The sequence below is a fragment of the Strongylocentrotus purpuratus genome, unplaced genomic scaffold (genome assembly GCF_000002235.5).
Source record: "Strongylocentrotus purpuratus isolate Spur 01 unplaced genomic scaffold, Spur_5.0 spur5_scaffold_20, whole genome shotgun sequence".
NCBI classification, from domain to species: Eukaryota; Metazoa; Echinodermata; class Echinoidea; order Camarodonta; family Strongylocentrotidae; genus Strongylocentrotus; species Strongylocentrotus purpuratus.
Window position 1 is genome coordinate 42,997,942 of NW_022145606.1, and position 18,542 is coordinate 43,016,483.

General features: G+C 36.4%; 1 protein-coding gene across 1 annotated transcript in view; it reads left to right on the top strand.

Moving 5' to 3' along the window:
* Positions 1-12,622, top strand: part of LOC105445796 — a 40,126-nt gene extending 27,504 nt beyond the window's left edge. Inside the window, exons 6-15 of the mRNA XM_030993388.1 lie at positions 1,670-1,712; positions 3,135-3,670; positions 4,006-4,045; positions 4,294-4,817; positions 5,801-5,849; positions 7,004-7,524; positions 7,860-7,899; positions 8,148-8,653; positions 9,383-9,488; positions 11,898-12,622. Of these exons, the coding sequence (XP_030849248.1) occupies positions 1,670-1,712; positions 3,135-3,670; positions 4,006-4,045; positions 4,294-4,817; positions 5,801-5,849; positions 7,004-7,524; positions 7,860-7,899; positions 8,148-8,653; positions 9,383-9,488; positions 11,898-11,996 (2,464 nt within the window). The 3' untranslated portion in view covers positions 11,997-12,622. The remainder of the gene's footprint in view (positions 1-1,669; positions 1,713-3,134; positions 3,671-4,005; positions 4,046-4,293; positions 4,818-5,800; positions 5,850-7,003; positions 7,525-7,859; positions 7,900-8,147; positions 8,654-9,382; positions 9,489-11,897) is intronic.
* The last annotated feature ends 5,920 nt before the right edge of the window (positions 12,623-18,542 follow it).

An 18,542-nucleotide genomic window follows, 5' to 3' on the forward strand; every position in this document is an offset into this window, starting at 1 on the left:
AATTTAAGGAATATAAATTTAAGTCGTTTAAATTCAAATAGGCCTAATCAAAATAGAAACAGATTAAAAATTAAATCAAACTAGTTTTTACGTAGTCTTGGAGATCAGGCGTTTATACGAATTAAATCAATAAATAACAAGAAACACAATCAAATAATTTACTATGATATCTAAAATGTCTAATAAAGGTTTTTACCTAGTCTTGCATATCAGTCGTTTAATAATTAAAATAACTAAAAATAATATCCATTTATTTCTATGTATGGAATTCAGAAAGCACCCCACCCTCCCCCCCCCCCCCCCCCCGCCCGCTGATCCCGAAACGGTGCGTTTAGGTGGTAGGCCTACTCCGTTACTTATTTATTTGTTATTTCATTTGTAAAGACTGTTAAGCATGACTAGTTTATATCAACAAAGAATTATATACATAGGTCTAGAAAGAAATTGATATTTTTTATTTGGCCTTTTAAACATATTTATTGAATTCATTAATTGATGTAATTCTTATAAACGCCTGATCTAAAAGACTACGTAAAAATAGTTTTATTTAATTTTTAATCTGTTTTTATCTTGATTATTTGAATTTAAACGACTTAAAATACTATTCCGTAAATTCTATTATTAACGGCTGATGTGGAAGACTAGTCAACGCACCCTTTCGGCAAAACTGTGGGGAGGGGAGGGGCTTTAGACGAATGGTCGCGTTTAAGTCAACGCGCCGCGACGCCCCCCTCCCACCCTTTCGGCATAAGCCACTGTAGACAGTGAAGATGACCATTGTGTATGGAGATGCGTGTTGTCGCGTGTCAATTAAACATACATGCACACATATATCACTCACAGCTCTCACTCATTTTGTCATATAAGAGCGTTCTATCTTCTCTCATGTCATTCTTCTCTCAATCCTCTGTACGACCATGCATTATGGCTCAAGGCATGGGCACAGAGAAGATTTTTTTTTCTGTTTGGGACCGGGGGTAAATGCAATCAATTATTGAAAAATTATTGCATTTTCTTTGTATTTTTTTTTATTTGTGAGAACAGCCCCCTACCTTAGCCCCCCGCTGCGTACAGTCATGGTTCAGTGTATGTCAGTATGGACGGCCGTTAGTGCCACAGCATGCGTCATCACGTGTTCTTCGTTTACCACAATCCCATTCGTTTTGAACGCAGTGCTTACGAGCCCATTCTAGGTCTCCTTCTCTTTCCAAATTCCTTTCAAACTTCGTAGGCGTAGTCTCTAGCATCCCATCAAGGTCACTGAACTCTTCGTATGTAAAATCACTCATGTGCGACCGTCCAGGCGCCATTTTTTCCGTTTTAATCGGGCCGTTTTTAGGCCTTTCTTTCGCCCTACCATCTCCACCATCACAGAAGCTACATACTTCTTACAAATTGCTTAGGATAGTCCGAGAGAAGCTCTTATGTTTGACACGTAGAAACACACTTGTCATTGCACGCATATCACTGTGACACGATTGCATATAAAGTTATTATTATTATTGTCATTATCAGTATTGTTGTTGTTGTTATTCATAGTCATGATCATTACCCCTGTTTAGAGGGACGTACAGTTCACTTATTTCTTTATCAATGTTATATAATATCATTTCCCCAGAATTTATTGAATCACGTTCTCACCCTCATTTCGATTTCGAAAAATATGTAGGAGTGGAGGTGGTTCTCTTAACAGCGACGGGTATGCCATCCTGGTGAGTAGATTAATTTATTTGTATGACATATTTATACAGGATAACAAATAAACAATCGAATTAGCAAAGCTGTTTTTAATCGATGTCCTGTTAACATGGTTAAACATTTCCAATTTTAACCAATGAGATTCTCTTTATTACATCAATAAAATAAAAAATACGGCTTTTAATGGAGAAAAAAAATTAGAAAAAATAATGAAAAATAGTTGCCAGACCGAGGATTTAACTAAACATGTAATACAAAATGTAATAAATATATGTGTATACAGAACAACACAGATCTTCAAAAAAAGGCTCGTTCATATACTCGCACTCACGCATTATATACTCACTCATACTCGCACGTGAAACTCCTACATATCTTCACTCGCACTCAAGCATACTATTTCACAAACGTGTGTGAACACCACCCTACCCACTCCAATGTATACACACACACACACACACCCACATACACTATCACACACCCTCATGTATTCACTTACCTATACAAACGAGTTCAAGAGAAGGAAAATAATGTACAAGCATAGTACACACAAAAAATCCTAATAAAACGTCTGGCAACCATTCATAAATGAGATTTTGGAAGAAGTTAATGAAACAACCAATCATAATTGTTGAGTGGAAAGAAATAATAACAGCAATAAAAACGGTTAGAAGTCCCCATGGTTAGAATTGAGTAACAAGTGCGAATACAAATATATAAATCCATATAAAAATAACATATAAAACAGCATCTACAAAACAATATACAATAAATACATATGAATATAATATATAAAATTGCATCTACAAAAAAACTGCAACTTCGATCAACGATTGTTATGATTATTAAATACGGCCGGCCAGAACTTGTGAAACTGAAGTTTGTTATTTTAGAAAAATTTGCGTTTGTAACCACTATTGAACGAGGAAAGAGTATGTTGATTTTGCATTTAATTTGGGAGAGAATTCCATGTTTTCGGGCCTGAATGTCTAAACAATTGCTTGAATATTTCAGTATTAGGTTTTGGTAAGACCACATTGAGTGAGTCAGAATTGCGAGAGTTGAAACCATGTCTATCACAGAACATTTCAAATTCATTACATAGTCTTATTGGAGCATTACCATGTATGCATCGGAACATAAGCATATTAATAAAATAATCTCTTCTAGTTTCACAATTTTGCCAATTCAAATCTTTGGAATAGTTTAGAGGTGCATGCATTTCGCATATTCGATATAGGAATATCCTCTCTGCCTTGAACTGAGGAAATTTTTAGCAAAGTAGCATTTGTTCTTCTTATTAAAAAATTAAATCATTTATCGGATTATGAATTTCAATGGTGCAATTTAAACCTTGTATTTTCAACTTCACTGATATGGAATTCTATTTTCCCCTCTTTTAGTCCAAAAAGTGATGTGTGCAATTCATTTTACAGAATACTGGGCTTGAGATACAGCAGTGCCAGCTATCTACTGAGATGACCAAAAGGTTGTGGTCTAGCCTCACATCTTTCACCTCACTGAACCATCTCACCATCTCAGATTCCTCTCTCAGTTTCCCTTCATCTCCTCCGGAGCTTCCATGCGTCACAAAGCTATCGGCCGAGAGAGTGACGTCACAAAGCTACGAAAGAGTGCTCTCATTGCTACCTGGTGTGAGAGAGATCGATGTCTCTATCGATGTTACAGAGACGAGCAACACTTTTCAGATCACCACCGCATCCAGGCCTATGGGTCAGCCCAGGGCTAGGGATGAACAGTTCTTCGTTCATATCAGACTACACGCCTGGCAAGGACTCACCACAGACAGGAAGATTGATTCAGGAGAGTCAATTGGAGAGCTTAGTCTTCTATTTGAAGACCAAACCATAAATCAACATCGGCTGCATGTGTCCGGAGTGATGGGCAGAGACGAAGAAGACTTGGTTGGCATGTTTGTCAAGACTAAACAATTAACGTACTTGAATTCGGAGTAAGTAGATCTAGATCTAGATCTTAACTCATTCACAGATCTTTGTGTTGATGTCGCTTTTTAAGACGACATGAACACAATGATCTTATTAACATCTTAATATATTGATATTCTTATTATTATTGATATCATTATCCTGATTATATTTGTTATTATCATTATTATTATTATGATATGATTATTTTCATTATTGCTATTGTTAGTATTGCTTTCATATTACCTATGTAAAGAGGGGATATACAATTTCCTTGCTTTCTTTATTAATGTAATGTTATTTTAAAAGACTTGCTTGAATCACGTTCTGTCTCTCATTCCTTTTCAAATATTCTATGTAGGAGTGGAGGTGGTTCTCTAAACGAAAAGTACGCCATTCAAGTGAGTAGACTTTTGTTAAACGTGTGCATGCATTTTGCTTTCAAATATTAGAGAAAGAGATATCCTCTAAATAGAACTATTAAAGAAAATTGCAACACAGCTGCATTGTTTTAATGAAAGCATTGATTCAAGCCTTGTATTTCCAGCTTCAACAATATGGAATTATACGTATCTCCACGTGTTTAGTCTCAATATCTCAATCGATACATATACACGCGACAAGTTCGTCTGTTTGCATTTCATTGCAGAATACTAGGCTTCAGATACAGCACTGCAATCTATCTACTGAGATGACCGTGAAGTTGTGGTCCTGCCTCAGATCCTTCGCCTCACTGAAACAGCTCAGCATCTCAGACTCCTCTCTCAGTTTTTCTTCATCTCCTCCGGAGCTTCCATCCGTTACAACGCTATCAGCTAAGAGAGTGACGTCACAAAGCTATGGAGGTCTGTTGTCATCGTTTCCTGGCTTAAGCGATATCGATATCACTATCGATGATGCAGAGAGAGACATACCTCTGATCACGGCTGGTCTTCGTCGGACCAGAGGACAGCAGCTCACATCCATCAGTCTTGAAGCAGCATCATCACTCCCATCAGAGAAGAACCATGTATCGAGAGAGACGATGAGAGACCTGGGTCTTCTGATCAGAGAACAAACCAAGGACCTGCAGTGGCTAGGTCTGTCCGGTATAAAGTGCTTGGACGCAGAAGACTTGGTTGAACTTGTCGAGTCGTCAGCATCTTTAAAATCTTTGGATAGTCTGCATTTACAGTGAGTTTGGATATAAAGAAAATTAACCAAAATAACTGTGAAATCATTTTTTAAAATCATTTGTTTATCAGAGCCAAAAGGGCGATGCCTTTGTATCAAAGAATAAATATTTACTTAAGATTAGTAACGTGTGTAAAATAACCTGTTACGACAAACACAAAAAGTGAAATTGATTAGAGGAACGATGGGGCAATTAACATAGAAGATCGAGTCGATGTATTAATGTAATAGACATCCTCTGACCCGCCATCTCCAGCCCGCTCTATGTCCTATCGCAGAAGTGGGTGTCGCTATCACTGTACTTTGTTTCCTGTAGCTCTAATAAATATTGAAACTATATGTGTGTTTTTTTCAAGGCTTGGCATTTAACATAGCATAGCCTTACTCCAAATCTTAAATCTACCACCAACTTTTGCATTGTGTGCTTCTCACATGCAGAGCGGATATCAATGCGTATCGGTACAATTACCCTCTGGAAAATCAACCCCCGGAACCCCCCCCCCCCAGGGTAATTACCCCCCGAAAAAAACGGAAAATATTTCTCCCGAGGACAACCACCCCCCTGAGGACAATCACTCTCCAGAAATCCCCCCAGGACAACCAAGGAAAACCACACCCGAGTGGATTTATATCCCCCGCCCCCTCCCCCCCCCCCTCCATGAAAATTACACCTCTGTTCATTTATGGGGAAGTCCACCCTGATAATTCATTGGTTTTAATAAAAGCAGACTTTTTTCGGGTGTAATTGTCATCGGGGTGGGGGGGGGGGGGGCGGTGAGGAGGGGGTTAGGTTGCCCTCGGAGGGTAATTTTCCGGGGGGTAATTGTCCCGCTGGTAATTTTCCGGGGGATGATTGCCAAGGGGGTAATTGTCCTAGAACCATATCAATGGTATGTAATGAATGATACTTTATTACAATATAAATATTTCCATTTGTTTTCCTTTTTTTTTCTCCATTCATTTCTCTTTTTGAAATACTATAGGTCTCTTGAAGGTGGGTCATTCCACTACGATAGACAAATAGATGTCCAGGTAAGACGATATTTGAAATGAATACTATACGCAAAGTGGGCCGGAAAATACAGGCAGTAAATACTGTTAAATACCGCCAAGCAAATTTGGACAAAAACGGGAAATACAGGGAAGTAGGCCTACTCAATTTTGTTTAAACACTATAGATTCTGGAATGTTTAGATTATTGAGCAACAATCAATATTAAACGCATAATTACAATTAAAAAAATTCCTATTACTATAGTCATGATAAGATAATAATAATAATAATATTCCGTTCTTGTACAGCGCATATCACATTATAACGTCCCTATGCGCTACCAAAGAGCTCCGGAAATGATTATCCTAGCTTTATAGCTCCGGCAGCCGGAATCAAGGAATCAAGGAAGAATCCTACAATGTACCCATTAACCTCAACTGGAGTGTGGTAATTGTAGACTAATACCTTGCCAAAGGACATTATTGCCGCGGCGGGACTCGAACCGCGGACCTTGTGATCCACAGTCCGGTGACATAACCACTCGACCACGTTACCTCTACAAAGTGTTAAAGGGAATGATATGGCTTTCAAACTATGTTAACAAACTATGTCATGCCAAAGGATGCGAGTAGATGTCTTAAAATGTGAAAAGAATGTTCAGAGAAGCCATTTTAGTTCTAAGAAACCTATTAAATTTCCAATTGAAAAGGAAATTTAGTTAGATTAAATAACCCATTGCCATAAGTGCTTTGTTCGCTTGTTGCAATGTCAGTGGTATGCGTATGAGTATTTCTCCGCATTTCCCCGTATTTCCAGGTATTTCCAGGTATTACCAGGTATATTGCCAACCCTGACTATATGACATCTAATATTTAAGAAAGCAGTATATGATTTCATCTTACAGGAAAACAAAAAAGAAAACTTTCTCTTTTTTACCAACCAAATCATAAACATCTCTTACAGATACACATGTGTGATTCGTCTACAGCTCGACGCGTAATATCGAATGCAGCCAATATTTTTTTTACTTTGGTTATCATTATTATTGTATTAATTTAATGTCCACCATGAAGCTTTAACACTAAGGGAGGAGGGGGAGGGGGGTGCGGTCTCATTATCTCTCCAGTTTCGCCTAACATCATTGGGTGGATGTAACCATCTAGTCTCTCTTTATTTTGCTATCTGTCCTTCAGATAAAGCAATGTCTATTATCTACTGAGATGACTGCCAGAATGTGGTCCTGTCTCAGATCCTTCACCTCACTGGACCATCTCACCATCTCAGACTCCTCTCTCAGTTTCCCTTCATCTCCTCCGGAGCTTCCATGCGTCACAAAGCTATCGGCCGAGAGAGTGACGTCACAAAGCTACGAAAGAGTGCTCTCATCGCTACCTGGTGTGAGAGAGATCGATGTCTCTATCGATGTTACAGAGACGAGCAACACTTTTCAGATCACCACCGCATTCAGGCCCATGGGTCAGCCCAGGGCTAGGGATGAACAGTTCTTCGTTCACATCAGACTACACGCCTGGCAAGGACTCACCACAGACAGGAAGATTGATTCAGGAGAGTCAATTGGAGAGCTTAGTCTTCTATTTGAAGACCAAACCATAAATCAACATCGGCTGCATGTGTCTGGAGTGAAGGGCAGAGACGAAGAAGACTTGGTTGGCATGTTTGTCAAGACTAAACAATTAACGTACTTGAATTCGGAGTAAGTAGATCTAGAGCTAGATCTTAATTCATTCACAGATCTTTGTGTTCATGTCGCTTTTTAAGAAGACATGAACACAATGATCTTATTAACATCTTAATATATTGATATTCTTATTATTATTGATATCATTATCCTGATTATATTTGTTATTATCATTATTATTATTATGATATGATTATTTTCATTATTGCTATTGTTAGTATTGCTTTCATATTACCTATGTAAAGAGGGGATATACAATTTCCTTGCTTTCTTTATTAATGTAATGTTATTTTAAAAGACTTGCTTGAATCACGTTCTGTCTCTCATTCCTTTTCAAATATTCTATGTAGGAGTGGAGGTGGTTCTCTAAACGAAAAGTACGCCATTCAAGTGAGTAGACTTTTGTTAAACGTGTGCATGCATTTTGCTTTCAAATATTGAGGAAAGAGATATCCTTTGAATAGAACTATTAAAGAAAATTGCAACACAGCTGCATTGTTTTAATGAAAGCATTGATTCAAGCCTTGTATTTCCAGCTTCAACGATATGGAATTCTACGTATCTCCACGTGTTTAGTCTCAATATCTCGATCGATACATATACACGCGACAAGTTCGTCTGTTTGCATTTCATTGCAGAATACTAGGCTTCAGATAAAGCAATGTCTGTTATCTACTGAGATGACTGCCAGAATTTGGTCCTGTCTCAGATCCTTCACCTCACTGGACCATCTCAGCATCTCAGACTCCTCTCTCAGTTTCCCTTCATCTCCTCCGGAGCTTCAATTCGTCACAAAGCTATCAGCCGAGAGAGTGACGTCACAAAGCTATGAAGGTCTGCTCTCATCGCTTCCTGGCTTGGGAGATATCGATATCACTATCGATGATGCAGAGAGAGACATACCTCTGATCACGGCTGGTCTTCGTCGGACCGGAGGACAGCAGCTCACACACATCAAGCTTAGCGCACCGCCATTACTCCCATCAGAGAAGAACCATGTATCGAGAGAGACGATGACAGCACTGATCAGTGGACAAACCAACCTAGTTTGGCTACATCTGTCCGGAGTGAAGTGCAAAGACGAGGAAGACTTGGTTTACCTCATCGAGTACTGCAGCTATGTAAAGAACATGTCATATGTGCGGTAGGTTCTTGTTAAAATCTTGTATTAAATAAATTAAATCCTATTAGATGATTCTATTCAGTTAGTCTGCAGTGGTAAAGCATAATGAATCGAATGCATAAAGGGATAGAAAGGTTTAGACGTTGGTGAAGCCTCTAGACTTTGACTGTACTTTAGGATTGGTTTTGCGTGACTCTTTGTAATTCTTATTTTACAAAAGAAATGTCAATGTGCAGTCGCAATGAAAACTATCTGAATACCTTTATTGAAATTGCAAATTTTCAATTTACAATTGCATGTATTCTTATTATGAACCGTCGGCAGCTAATATAATCTTCCTTCAGTTGATATTTTTTAATAGTTTATTTCGACATTGAACTATTATCATACTTCTTAATGATTATTATCATCATCATTATCATCACCATCATCATCACTATAACTATTGTTACAACTATTGTATTACCGCTATTTTTATCATTATCCTCATCCTGATCATCTTCATCACCATTATCAGTATCATTATGATTATCACTAAAGTTTGTTATCATTGTTGTTACGATTATTATTATCATCATTTGTTAATTTAACTTTATTATCATATTAATCACCATACGTATCATTATTTCTTAATTTTGTGCATTTTCAATGCTTAAACAATGCAAGGGCTGAGGAAACGACTAAAATTCCCATGGACATTTCTGAACATCCAACGCACCTTACCTCTATCACTCTGTTTTCTGAACATAGGTTAGACAACTGTGGAAGTAGAGAGGGCGGCAGACTGGGATCTCATCTCATTGAACTTGGCAAACCAACTCGAGCCAACGATCAGCTCCGTGTTAATGTTTATCATGTAAGTATTGCCCCACGTTGTGTGCACGGTACACTTTCATTTTTGTTATTTTAATGTGTATAACAACTATGGGTGGTATTCCGGTAGCGCGTACTAAGTTAGCGCGTGCTTAGTTAGTTCACACTTTTATGGAGTGCCTGTTGTGAACTAATTTACCCTGAACAGATTTTTTTAATCCTTCAATGAAAAGTGTCCAAAAAATTAATTTTGCACTGAAATAGGAAGTAAAAGATAATATGAGTATAAAATAAATTTCAACAAAGTCCTTGGTAGATTATCTTTGTCATGAATATTGAAGGAGGAAGATAAAACCTAGCATTCCATAGAAGTGCGAACTAAAATTCTTGTTTAGTCTGGACTTAGTCCCGGCTTAACTTAAGAGAATACCACCCTATGACGCTAATATTGTTCTTTATTCTCGATTTCAGTAATTCATTACAAATTTATTTCCATTGTTAGGCCCATTTTCTAGGTTAACTTTTCCTTTGTGTTACTTTTTTCTGGAAAATCGACTATTTCTGCTTCATAAGTTGTTTAAAAACTTCATTTTTGTTTCTCGTATTCAGCTCTGTTGAATATGTCCCGGGTCTCTGTCTTGATTGTTGTTTATTTTTATCCCATTTCCTACACATCAAATGATCAACATAAAATCGAAACGTTGCTAAACAACATAATTCTTCTCTTGATTCTTGTTTCTTCTGTCTGAATTTTGCTGCAATATATTTGTTATCACTTCAAATATTTCTTTCCTTGTTTTCGATATTTTTCGTTTCGATGCTAGGATTTTAAGTATGATTTATTCATTTCTTTAATAACTTCATTATTTGGCTCTTCATACTTGTTTGTTTCTGTCTTACTATCGTTAATACATGAGCCGATAACCTTGATTTTATTTTGGTGAATATTCTTTCGTTTTATAATTTTTTTCTTCTATTTAATTGCGGTTCTCAGTTTAATATGTTACCACCTTCCGACAGTTTTTCTGAATATTATCACTGATTTTTTTCTGTTTTCTGACCCAAAAAATGGTCAAAAGGATAAATAGACCATGTAAACAAAAATATGGTTCAATTATTGCTTAGGATCAACAGAGCAGAGCCCGACCACCCGCCTAAAAGATGTATTTTGGCACACAAAATAAATGGGAAGAAACATAATGCTTCATAGCAATAATGACAAATCGGAGTACGATTTAAAAATGGCAAAGAGGGTTTTGACATACCCGCTCATCAAGACAAGTTCAGTCAAATACAATAAAACAGATAGACTCAAAACAAATGAATGCTGTACGGATAATAATTATTGATAAAGAGTGAGGAGTTCGGGCTTGATATTCCAGTCATCAAGATCAAAGGGTAATAAATACTTATCTCCAGCCCATTATTGGTCAAAACGCTGATGCTTGTTGCTGGTGTCATTTCGCGTAAATAATCCCTCCCACGATTGCAAAAATACAACATAAGATCAATAAATACCTTGTCCTGAAGACCTAGAGGATCATCCAAATCAAGCGAACCTTGGATTTCGTTCATGTCTTCTTGTGAGATAGCTGGTTTCTGAGTCACAACTCCATTTCCATTTTATTAAAGCATTCCTGTAAAACACTTGAAAACTCTCATCGAATTTGAAAAATCTTCATGCTTCATAATGTCCATATTCTTTGATTTGAGAAAGTGACGCTGAAGTCCGAATATAGTAGATAACATTGACTTCTTTCTGTAAAAGGAACCGTTCTTCCGTCTAGCACCAGCGTAAAACCTTTGGAGAACGTTGTCCAACTCGAAATTCTACAGTAGCTTACGCTATCGAGGTCTGTGTTAATAACTTGCATGTAGTCTTTATATATTTTTACAAAAGATCTCACGGAACTTTTGGTGGTCTTGCTCTCCGCAGAAATAATCAAGTCTTGCTATTGATCATCATCGAGAAGTTCAAATCTAGGAAGAGTTGCTTCAGCCATTATTGCCTCCTTTGGACATAAATTAAAGTTAAAAAACTAAACAAAATCGGAGATTACATGTAGGCTTACAATCAAGATCGCCGGTCGTCTGCGCTGCGCGCGCTGTGCAATTTTAAACCCTAAAATGTAGCGCCCAAATCGCACACACGCTGTATTGTATCCGCGCTCGCACACAGATTGTTTTTACACGTAAACCAATGGTGATCTCAGCAAATTTAACTATGCGGGCAACGGGCATCTTTCTCATTAACTATTGACCGTTAGGCGGGCATGTCTAAAACCACGACTACAATTTCGATAAATGAGAGGACTAGATTTATTCAACATACTAAAGAGAGGTATAAAATATTAATTAGCATTGTTTTCTTTCTTTCCAGAATGATTTAATTATGGTTTATGCATGTGTTGTTTGTTGATATTATAATATAACAATATGTCTTCTTCTTCAGGATGGTATACGGGATGAAAAACATTATTACATTTCTCACTATGATGGAGATCCAGTGTATTACCGGCCAAGCTGCCATGTACCATTGTCTTATACCTGAAATACATCACTATGCTCGTTGGATGACCTCATACATCATTTCTTACATTGGTTAGGTTACACTGATGACTACGAACTACCCGGTTAAGCGGATATACGTCACAATGTTTAAGGTGATAATTGTTACTGCACAATCGAATCAATAGAAATGATAACATACATCTTGTCTTGCCCTCATCGGAGTGAATCGCAAAAATAAACGCGCGCTTGTTCTCCCAGCTTCAGCTTATATTTTCTCAGATGAGTCAAAAATGAAAATATATATTATGATCAGTTTTCGTTTTTCTCACTTTGTTCGATAATGTTAAATACTGTGATTAATGCAGTTAAGATTATTTTACACTCGTATTCACATAATGTAAGACCAGAAATTGAGCGTTTTTTATATATTGAATTTCGCTGATATCCTCTTCTCAAGATCAATTGGAATTGTTTAATAACTATTACAAGTTTTCAAATTCATCAAAGCATCGATCAACATACTGTAAGATAACTGAATTTTAAGAAAACCTTTAGGGAAGTGTCTATTGAAGTAATGAATGGGTGTGATCCAAAGACTAGGAATGTTCGAGCACAACTCTCATATCTTCGATTGTGTAACAATATATACAAAAATCAATAATAAATCGCTTTGGAAAATAAAAGAAATTCTTAAATGCTAAAATAACGAAATTGCAGACGTGATATCCACAAAAATACCAAGCAATTTCCCCTCTCTTCCTTTTGTTAAAGTGATGAAACGTATCCAATCTTCACAGTTTGCTTATGAAAAGGGAAATAGAACTCAAGCGGAATTGACTTTCAAACCCAGACTTATAGCATTATCATGTATTATGATCATTATAGTTTACCATCGCAGAAACGTTGGTAATAGTAGTAATAACAGTTGTAGAGGAAATGTAGTAGAAGAAGAAAACGGGTAATACTAATGATAATTAAATATTATGATAATAATATTGTGTGCGGGTAAGCCTGAATCCGATGACGGGGTAATAATATGATTGTAGGGCCCTCAGGGAGAACAGTATAAATACTGATGAGGCTTGCCTGGGTAAACAAGAAATGTTATTATTATTATCATTATTATTAAGAAGAAAAAGGAGAACAAGAAAAAGAAAAAGAAAGGAGAAAGAAAAAAGGTTGTAGCAGTGGTAGTAATCAACTATTGCTCATTTACATAGAGAGATTAATGGTTCTTTAAGTGCAATGTTTCAGTTACTTTGTTTACCTTTGTTTGGTCCGTGCCAAGTAGGATACTTCTCGAACGGAAAGAATGTATTGTTTGCCTTATATTATAATTAATTATGTATATTCTTTTTTTCGGACCATTCATCGTATTCTCATATTTCCATAAAGTATGGAACTCACTGTCAGTACTCCAAATCACTATTAAACCTTAAACAATTCAGCAATACTTGTTGCCGTAATGATGTATATTAGACACAAATCATGTTTGTTAGTTATATTTATAATATAGGTGTATATTAACGCATGTATATTGTATATGAATCTATGATAGTTCAATGAACAATAACATTCTTGCAAGTTTCATGCTAACATTATCAGATTGTTTATTATTCAAGTTTGACAAGTACACAGATTTTTGGAAGGCATCTTCCTTCTTCAGTTAAACAAACAGAGAGTATAATGGACAGTTTAATAATCAGTTCAAACAGTGTGATGAACAGTATATATGTAATTAATATAATTGTGATAACTTTATTGTGGATTGACACGATAGTATAGCACTATAATTATGAAATACACCCTTGAAGAGTTTAGGGATATACGAGTTCTTTTTGCGTTTTTTAGTATTTTGAATAACTTCTTTTAAATACGTTTACACGCCTGTATATTTTATCAAAAATACAAATACCCGCAGATCTATATTAGTTTATTAGAAACACGTCATGATTGCTTGTTATATTTATAATATAGGTGTATATTAACGCATGTATATTTTATACGAATCTATGATAGTTAAATGAACAATTACATTCTTGCAAGTTTCATGCTTATATTATCAAATTGTTTATTATTCAAGTTTGACAAGTACACAGATTTTCGGAAGGCATTTCCCTTCTTCAGTTAAAAACAGAGAGTATAATGGACAGCTTAATAAGCAGTACAAACAGATTAATGAACAGTATATATGTAATTGATATAATTGTGATAGCTTTATTGTGGATTGCGACGATAATTAATATGAAATACATCCTTGAAGAGTTTAGGAATGCATACAAGTTCTTTTTTCGTGTTTTGATATTTTGAAGAACTGCATTGTAAATACATTTACACGCCTGTATATTTTATCACAAATACGAATACCTGCAGATAAATATTAGTAGATTAGACATAATTCATGATTGCTAGTTATATTTATAATATAGTTGTATATCAACGCATGAATATTTCATATGAATCTATAATAGTTTAATGAACAATTACATTCTTGCAAGATTCTTTATTAAACTGTTTATTATTCAAGTTTGACAAGTACACATATTTTTGGAAGGCATCTTCCTTCTTCAAGTTAATAACAGACAGGTTAATGGACAGTTTTAATAATAAGCAGTATAATGGTGATAAATTTATTATGGATTGCGACGATAATATAGCACTATAATTATGAAATACTCCCTTGAAGAGTTTAGGAATGCATATAATTTCTTTTTTAGTTCTTTAATATTTTGAATGACTGCATTGTAAATACGTTTACACACCTGTATATTTTATCACAAATATGAATACCCGCAGATGATTAAATGTCTTGTTTCTCACTCATGTCTTGTACGATTGTGTTCAATTGGTTTGAGAGACGATTGTATGAATGAAGAATACGTTTTTGTTGTTATGGATGTGTAGCTGAAATCAACACAGGGTAACTGAGGGGAATACAAGTCAAGCAGGCAAATTTACTATCTAATATGGAGTGGAAATTCAATTGAAATGAATTTATAAAAATAAATTGAATTTTTATAAAAGAAAAGAAAAATGTAAAGTCAAAGAATACAATACTAACAATCCACTCTTCTTGTAATTGTGTTAGGCATAACTTCGTTTGAGAAAGGAAATCAGCCACCAAATGGTCGAACACATTCTCAAGAAAAGTAATGCATTGGAGTGGATTCCGCTATAATAAGAGTGGATTTAAGTCAAAAATGACAATGTCCCTCAACTGACTCTTAAAAAGGCCTATCCCCCGGGTTAAAAAAGTGACCCATTTACCATCGGTACCTCATTTATGAATACAAGTTACTAAAGCATTCTTCTACCCTAGAACAGGGGGGGGGGGGGAGCCATGGTTATACCATTCAGCTATGGTGCTGGACGATACGTCTATTATGGTACCGTGAGTACCAGTATTTTATCGTGAACTGGAATAATATAAAAATGGCACCTTTCATAATAACTCAACATCAAAGTAATTAATAGGGCCGTGTATGCCACTTTATATCAAGATGACAGGTAATGAATGCACGTGGGTTGACACATCCGCGATTTTTATAATCTACTGATAATTGGGTGCCTGATATAAACCATGTATTACAAACTCACACATAAATGAATATATAGGTCTACACAATGACACTTGTTCCATGTATGGAGATTGCCCTCTAGAAAGAGAAGAATGCTTCATTTGTTATTAACACAAATACAGTACACATTCTACTCACTCAACGACTGAAATATATTATATGAAGTTTATTTTTGTATGCAGTTCAACAACAATAACAACAACCAAAACAAAAAAAGGGCAAGGCTTGGAACAAAATATGGTTCTTTTTACAGCGGTGTTTAAAGGAAAAAAATGTCATGAATAAAAATGTGTATGTGTCTTTAAACAGGGGAATGGATAAATAATTGCACAGACATAAATATATCATTCAATTAGTAAACATTGGTTTTATTATAACTCTACGACAGTTAAAACTAACATGTATGACATTTGTACGTATATATATATATACACACGTTGAGTTATCAGGTTATGGCAAGTGATCAATCTGGATCTTGATTCCCCAAATTGTGGTTAAAGCCAACATGAATGCTTTCACAGATGTCCGAACAATAATATTGATGACTCTTTCATTATGAAGGGATGAGTTGTTCTAGCGCCACCTTGTGGCTGATTTAGTAATAAAACTAGGCGTTGTGGCGTGCGCCTGTAATCCAGCTAACAGTGGAAGTTACAAACTGATTCAGCCGAGGACGCAGGTTCGAAACTGAGTCACGTCTTTCGGATGGTGACGTTAAAGGTCGGTCCCCAGACGTAAATAATCATATCTGATTGATACACGTCTGTAAAAAACCAAATACACACACACACACACACACATGAAAAACTAAGCAGTTGATACCCAGGAGACAACGTGTAACTGGTGCATTCCATATCACCTTTTAAGATATCACAGTTGTGCATTTTTGAGAGTTGTAATCACTACACTTAATGAAAATTCAAATTGGCTGCACCGGTTATGTGACTGTGATGTAGTAGTGAACACATTTCCCATTTGTTCAAACACGAAAAGAATATGAAGAAAACAAATGAAGAACTCAGAGGAACTTTTTCGTTTCAATTATACATTTCTAGTAGTGCCCCAAGGGAGAAGGCATATGGGAGAAAAAGATATGAAATAAAATTGTGTACACGACAGACGGGACACTTGTCCTTAACTACGTAAATTGCCAACATGAGAATCGCATATAGCATATTTTAAACTTTCACCATTCAGACTGCCTTATTGTTCTACTGTCACACAAATGAGGATTGGACCCCCTCCCCTTTCCCATATTGGAGAGATGACGTAATAAATAAATTCATCCAGAGTGTGATTGGGGGGGGGGGAGCTGAATTTACTGTCCGTATATACTATCTGTGCAAAAATATAAAAAAATATTATTAGTTCCAAACGCAAAGAGATAACGGATTTGTGGTCATGAAAATTAGGTAATCATTATTCATACATACAGGTCAGGAGTGAATATGTACGAATACCGAGAGAGGGGTGGAAGAGGCAGTGGTGGATCCAGGGGGGGGGGGGCGGCCCCCTGGGGAAAAAACGTGTAAAAAACGTGATTTTTCAGCACACTAAATTTCAAATTGATTTTAAATTTGGGTCCCCCCCCCCTAAGAAATCCTGGATCCGCGCCTGGGAAAAGGCATGGGGGCATTGAATAAGCTGATTATTCGGAAACGCACAAAGGGGGACTTCTCAATGTTAAAAAATATATTTTGAAAGGATAAAAAAACAAACATCTATACCCAGAGTTAGACCAACTTGGTTTTTAATAGTGCTTTTGTTGTGTGCTAGCCATATTCGGCCCAACTCGATCCGGGTTGGCCATACTGCCCTGTAATCAACGGCACTACAAAGGGATTGTTGTCGAGCGCCCTCTTACTATGCTCCTCGCTTTAGAAAGATCAGGCTGCGATTAGATTTTCGAAGAAGAAAAGAGCAAAAAACTACGAAAATATTACATGGTGAGTATTTAAAGAGAAGGTTGAGTTCTGGGGAAAGGTGAACAATAATTTGTGAGCTATATTATTGTTATTATGCAAGTGTTGAACAACATCAGAGAAAAAATGTTCCCTGAAAAGCATGGCTCCTCAATTGCTTTCATATGCTAAATATGACAAGTAACAGCTCAAAGCTGAGGCCTCTACCCTTTCCGAATATAATATGTTATTGGGTAACTTTAAACAAGTATTACTGGTGAATTTGCAAAAATTAAAGGGACGATAAGATATTTTGGCTTACTTCGTTCCATTGAGTATTCCGGTTACAAGAACTTTCGTGAATAGTCAAGTCCTAATTCTCGAATAACCGGACGTAATTTTTGTGTAATTCACCCTATTCATTGTCAAAGGTGCAGGCTACCATATACTTTCTAAAAAGGTTTTAGAAAATCTGCGAAAACCTGCGGCTCGAACCGACAATTTCGGATAAATATCACAGGAGTTCGTAAAGAGGCCAGCGATCGACACTTCGTCATCGTCTGATTGTATAGAAAGGCATGTTCTGACAAATATAGGCCTACATGTAAATAAATAAGCCCCTTCTCAAAGATCATCTTTGAACAAAAATTGTGATTATTTGCAATAATTTTACCCTCCTTTTTGTGAAAATGAGGCATGTTAATACAAAATATCGTGTAACATTGGACAGAGAGAGAGAGAGATCGTGTGAGAGACAGATATGAGTTTAAAAAGCCGTAGGGGTAGTGCAAATTTCAAGGGATAAATCAAGGAGGATATCAAAGCGGCTATCTTGAAGATTATGAATTGCTAAAATTCGAGGGTTCCACCCCTGGACCTGCTGCCTCTGCAGTGCAACATTGAGACCCATCGGGAATACATATCTCTTTAAAGGGATCGTTTAACAATGTTAAATCTGAGATACACGGCCCTACGTGTTATCAGTGTCTGTGATATGTTGTAATATTGAATTCCTAAAAAAATTGCGCTTCAAAATGATCAAGAAGTGCCTCAAAAAGTAAAAATCTTTGAGTGACCGGTTTTACCATACTCGTTTTCCCCAGTAGA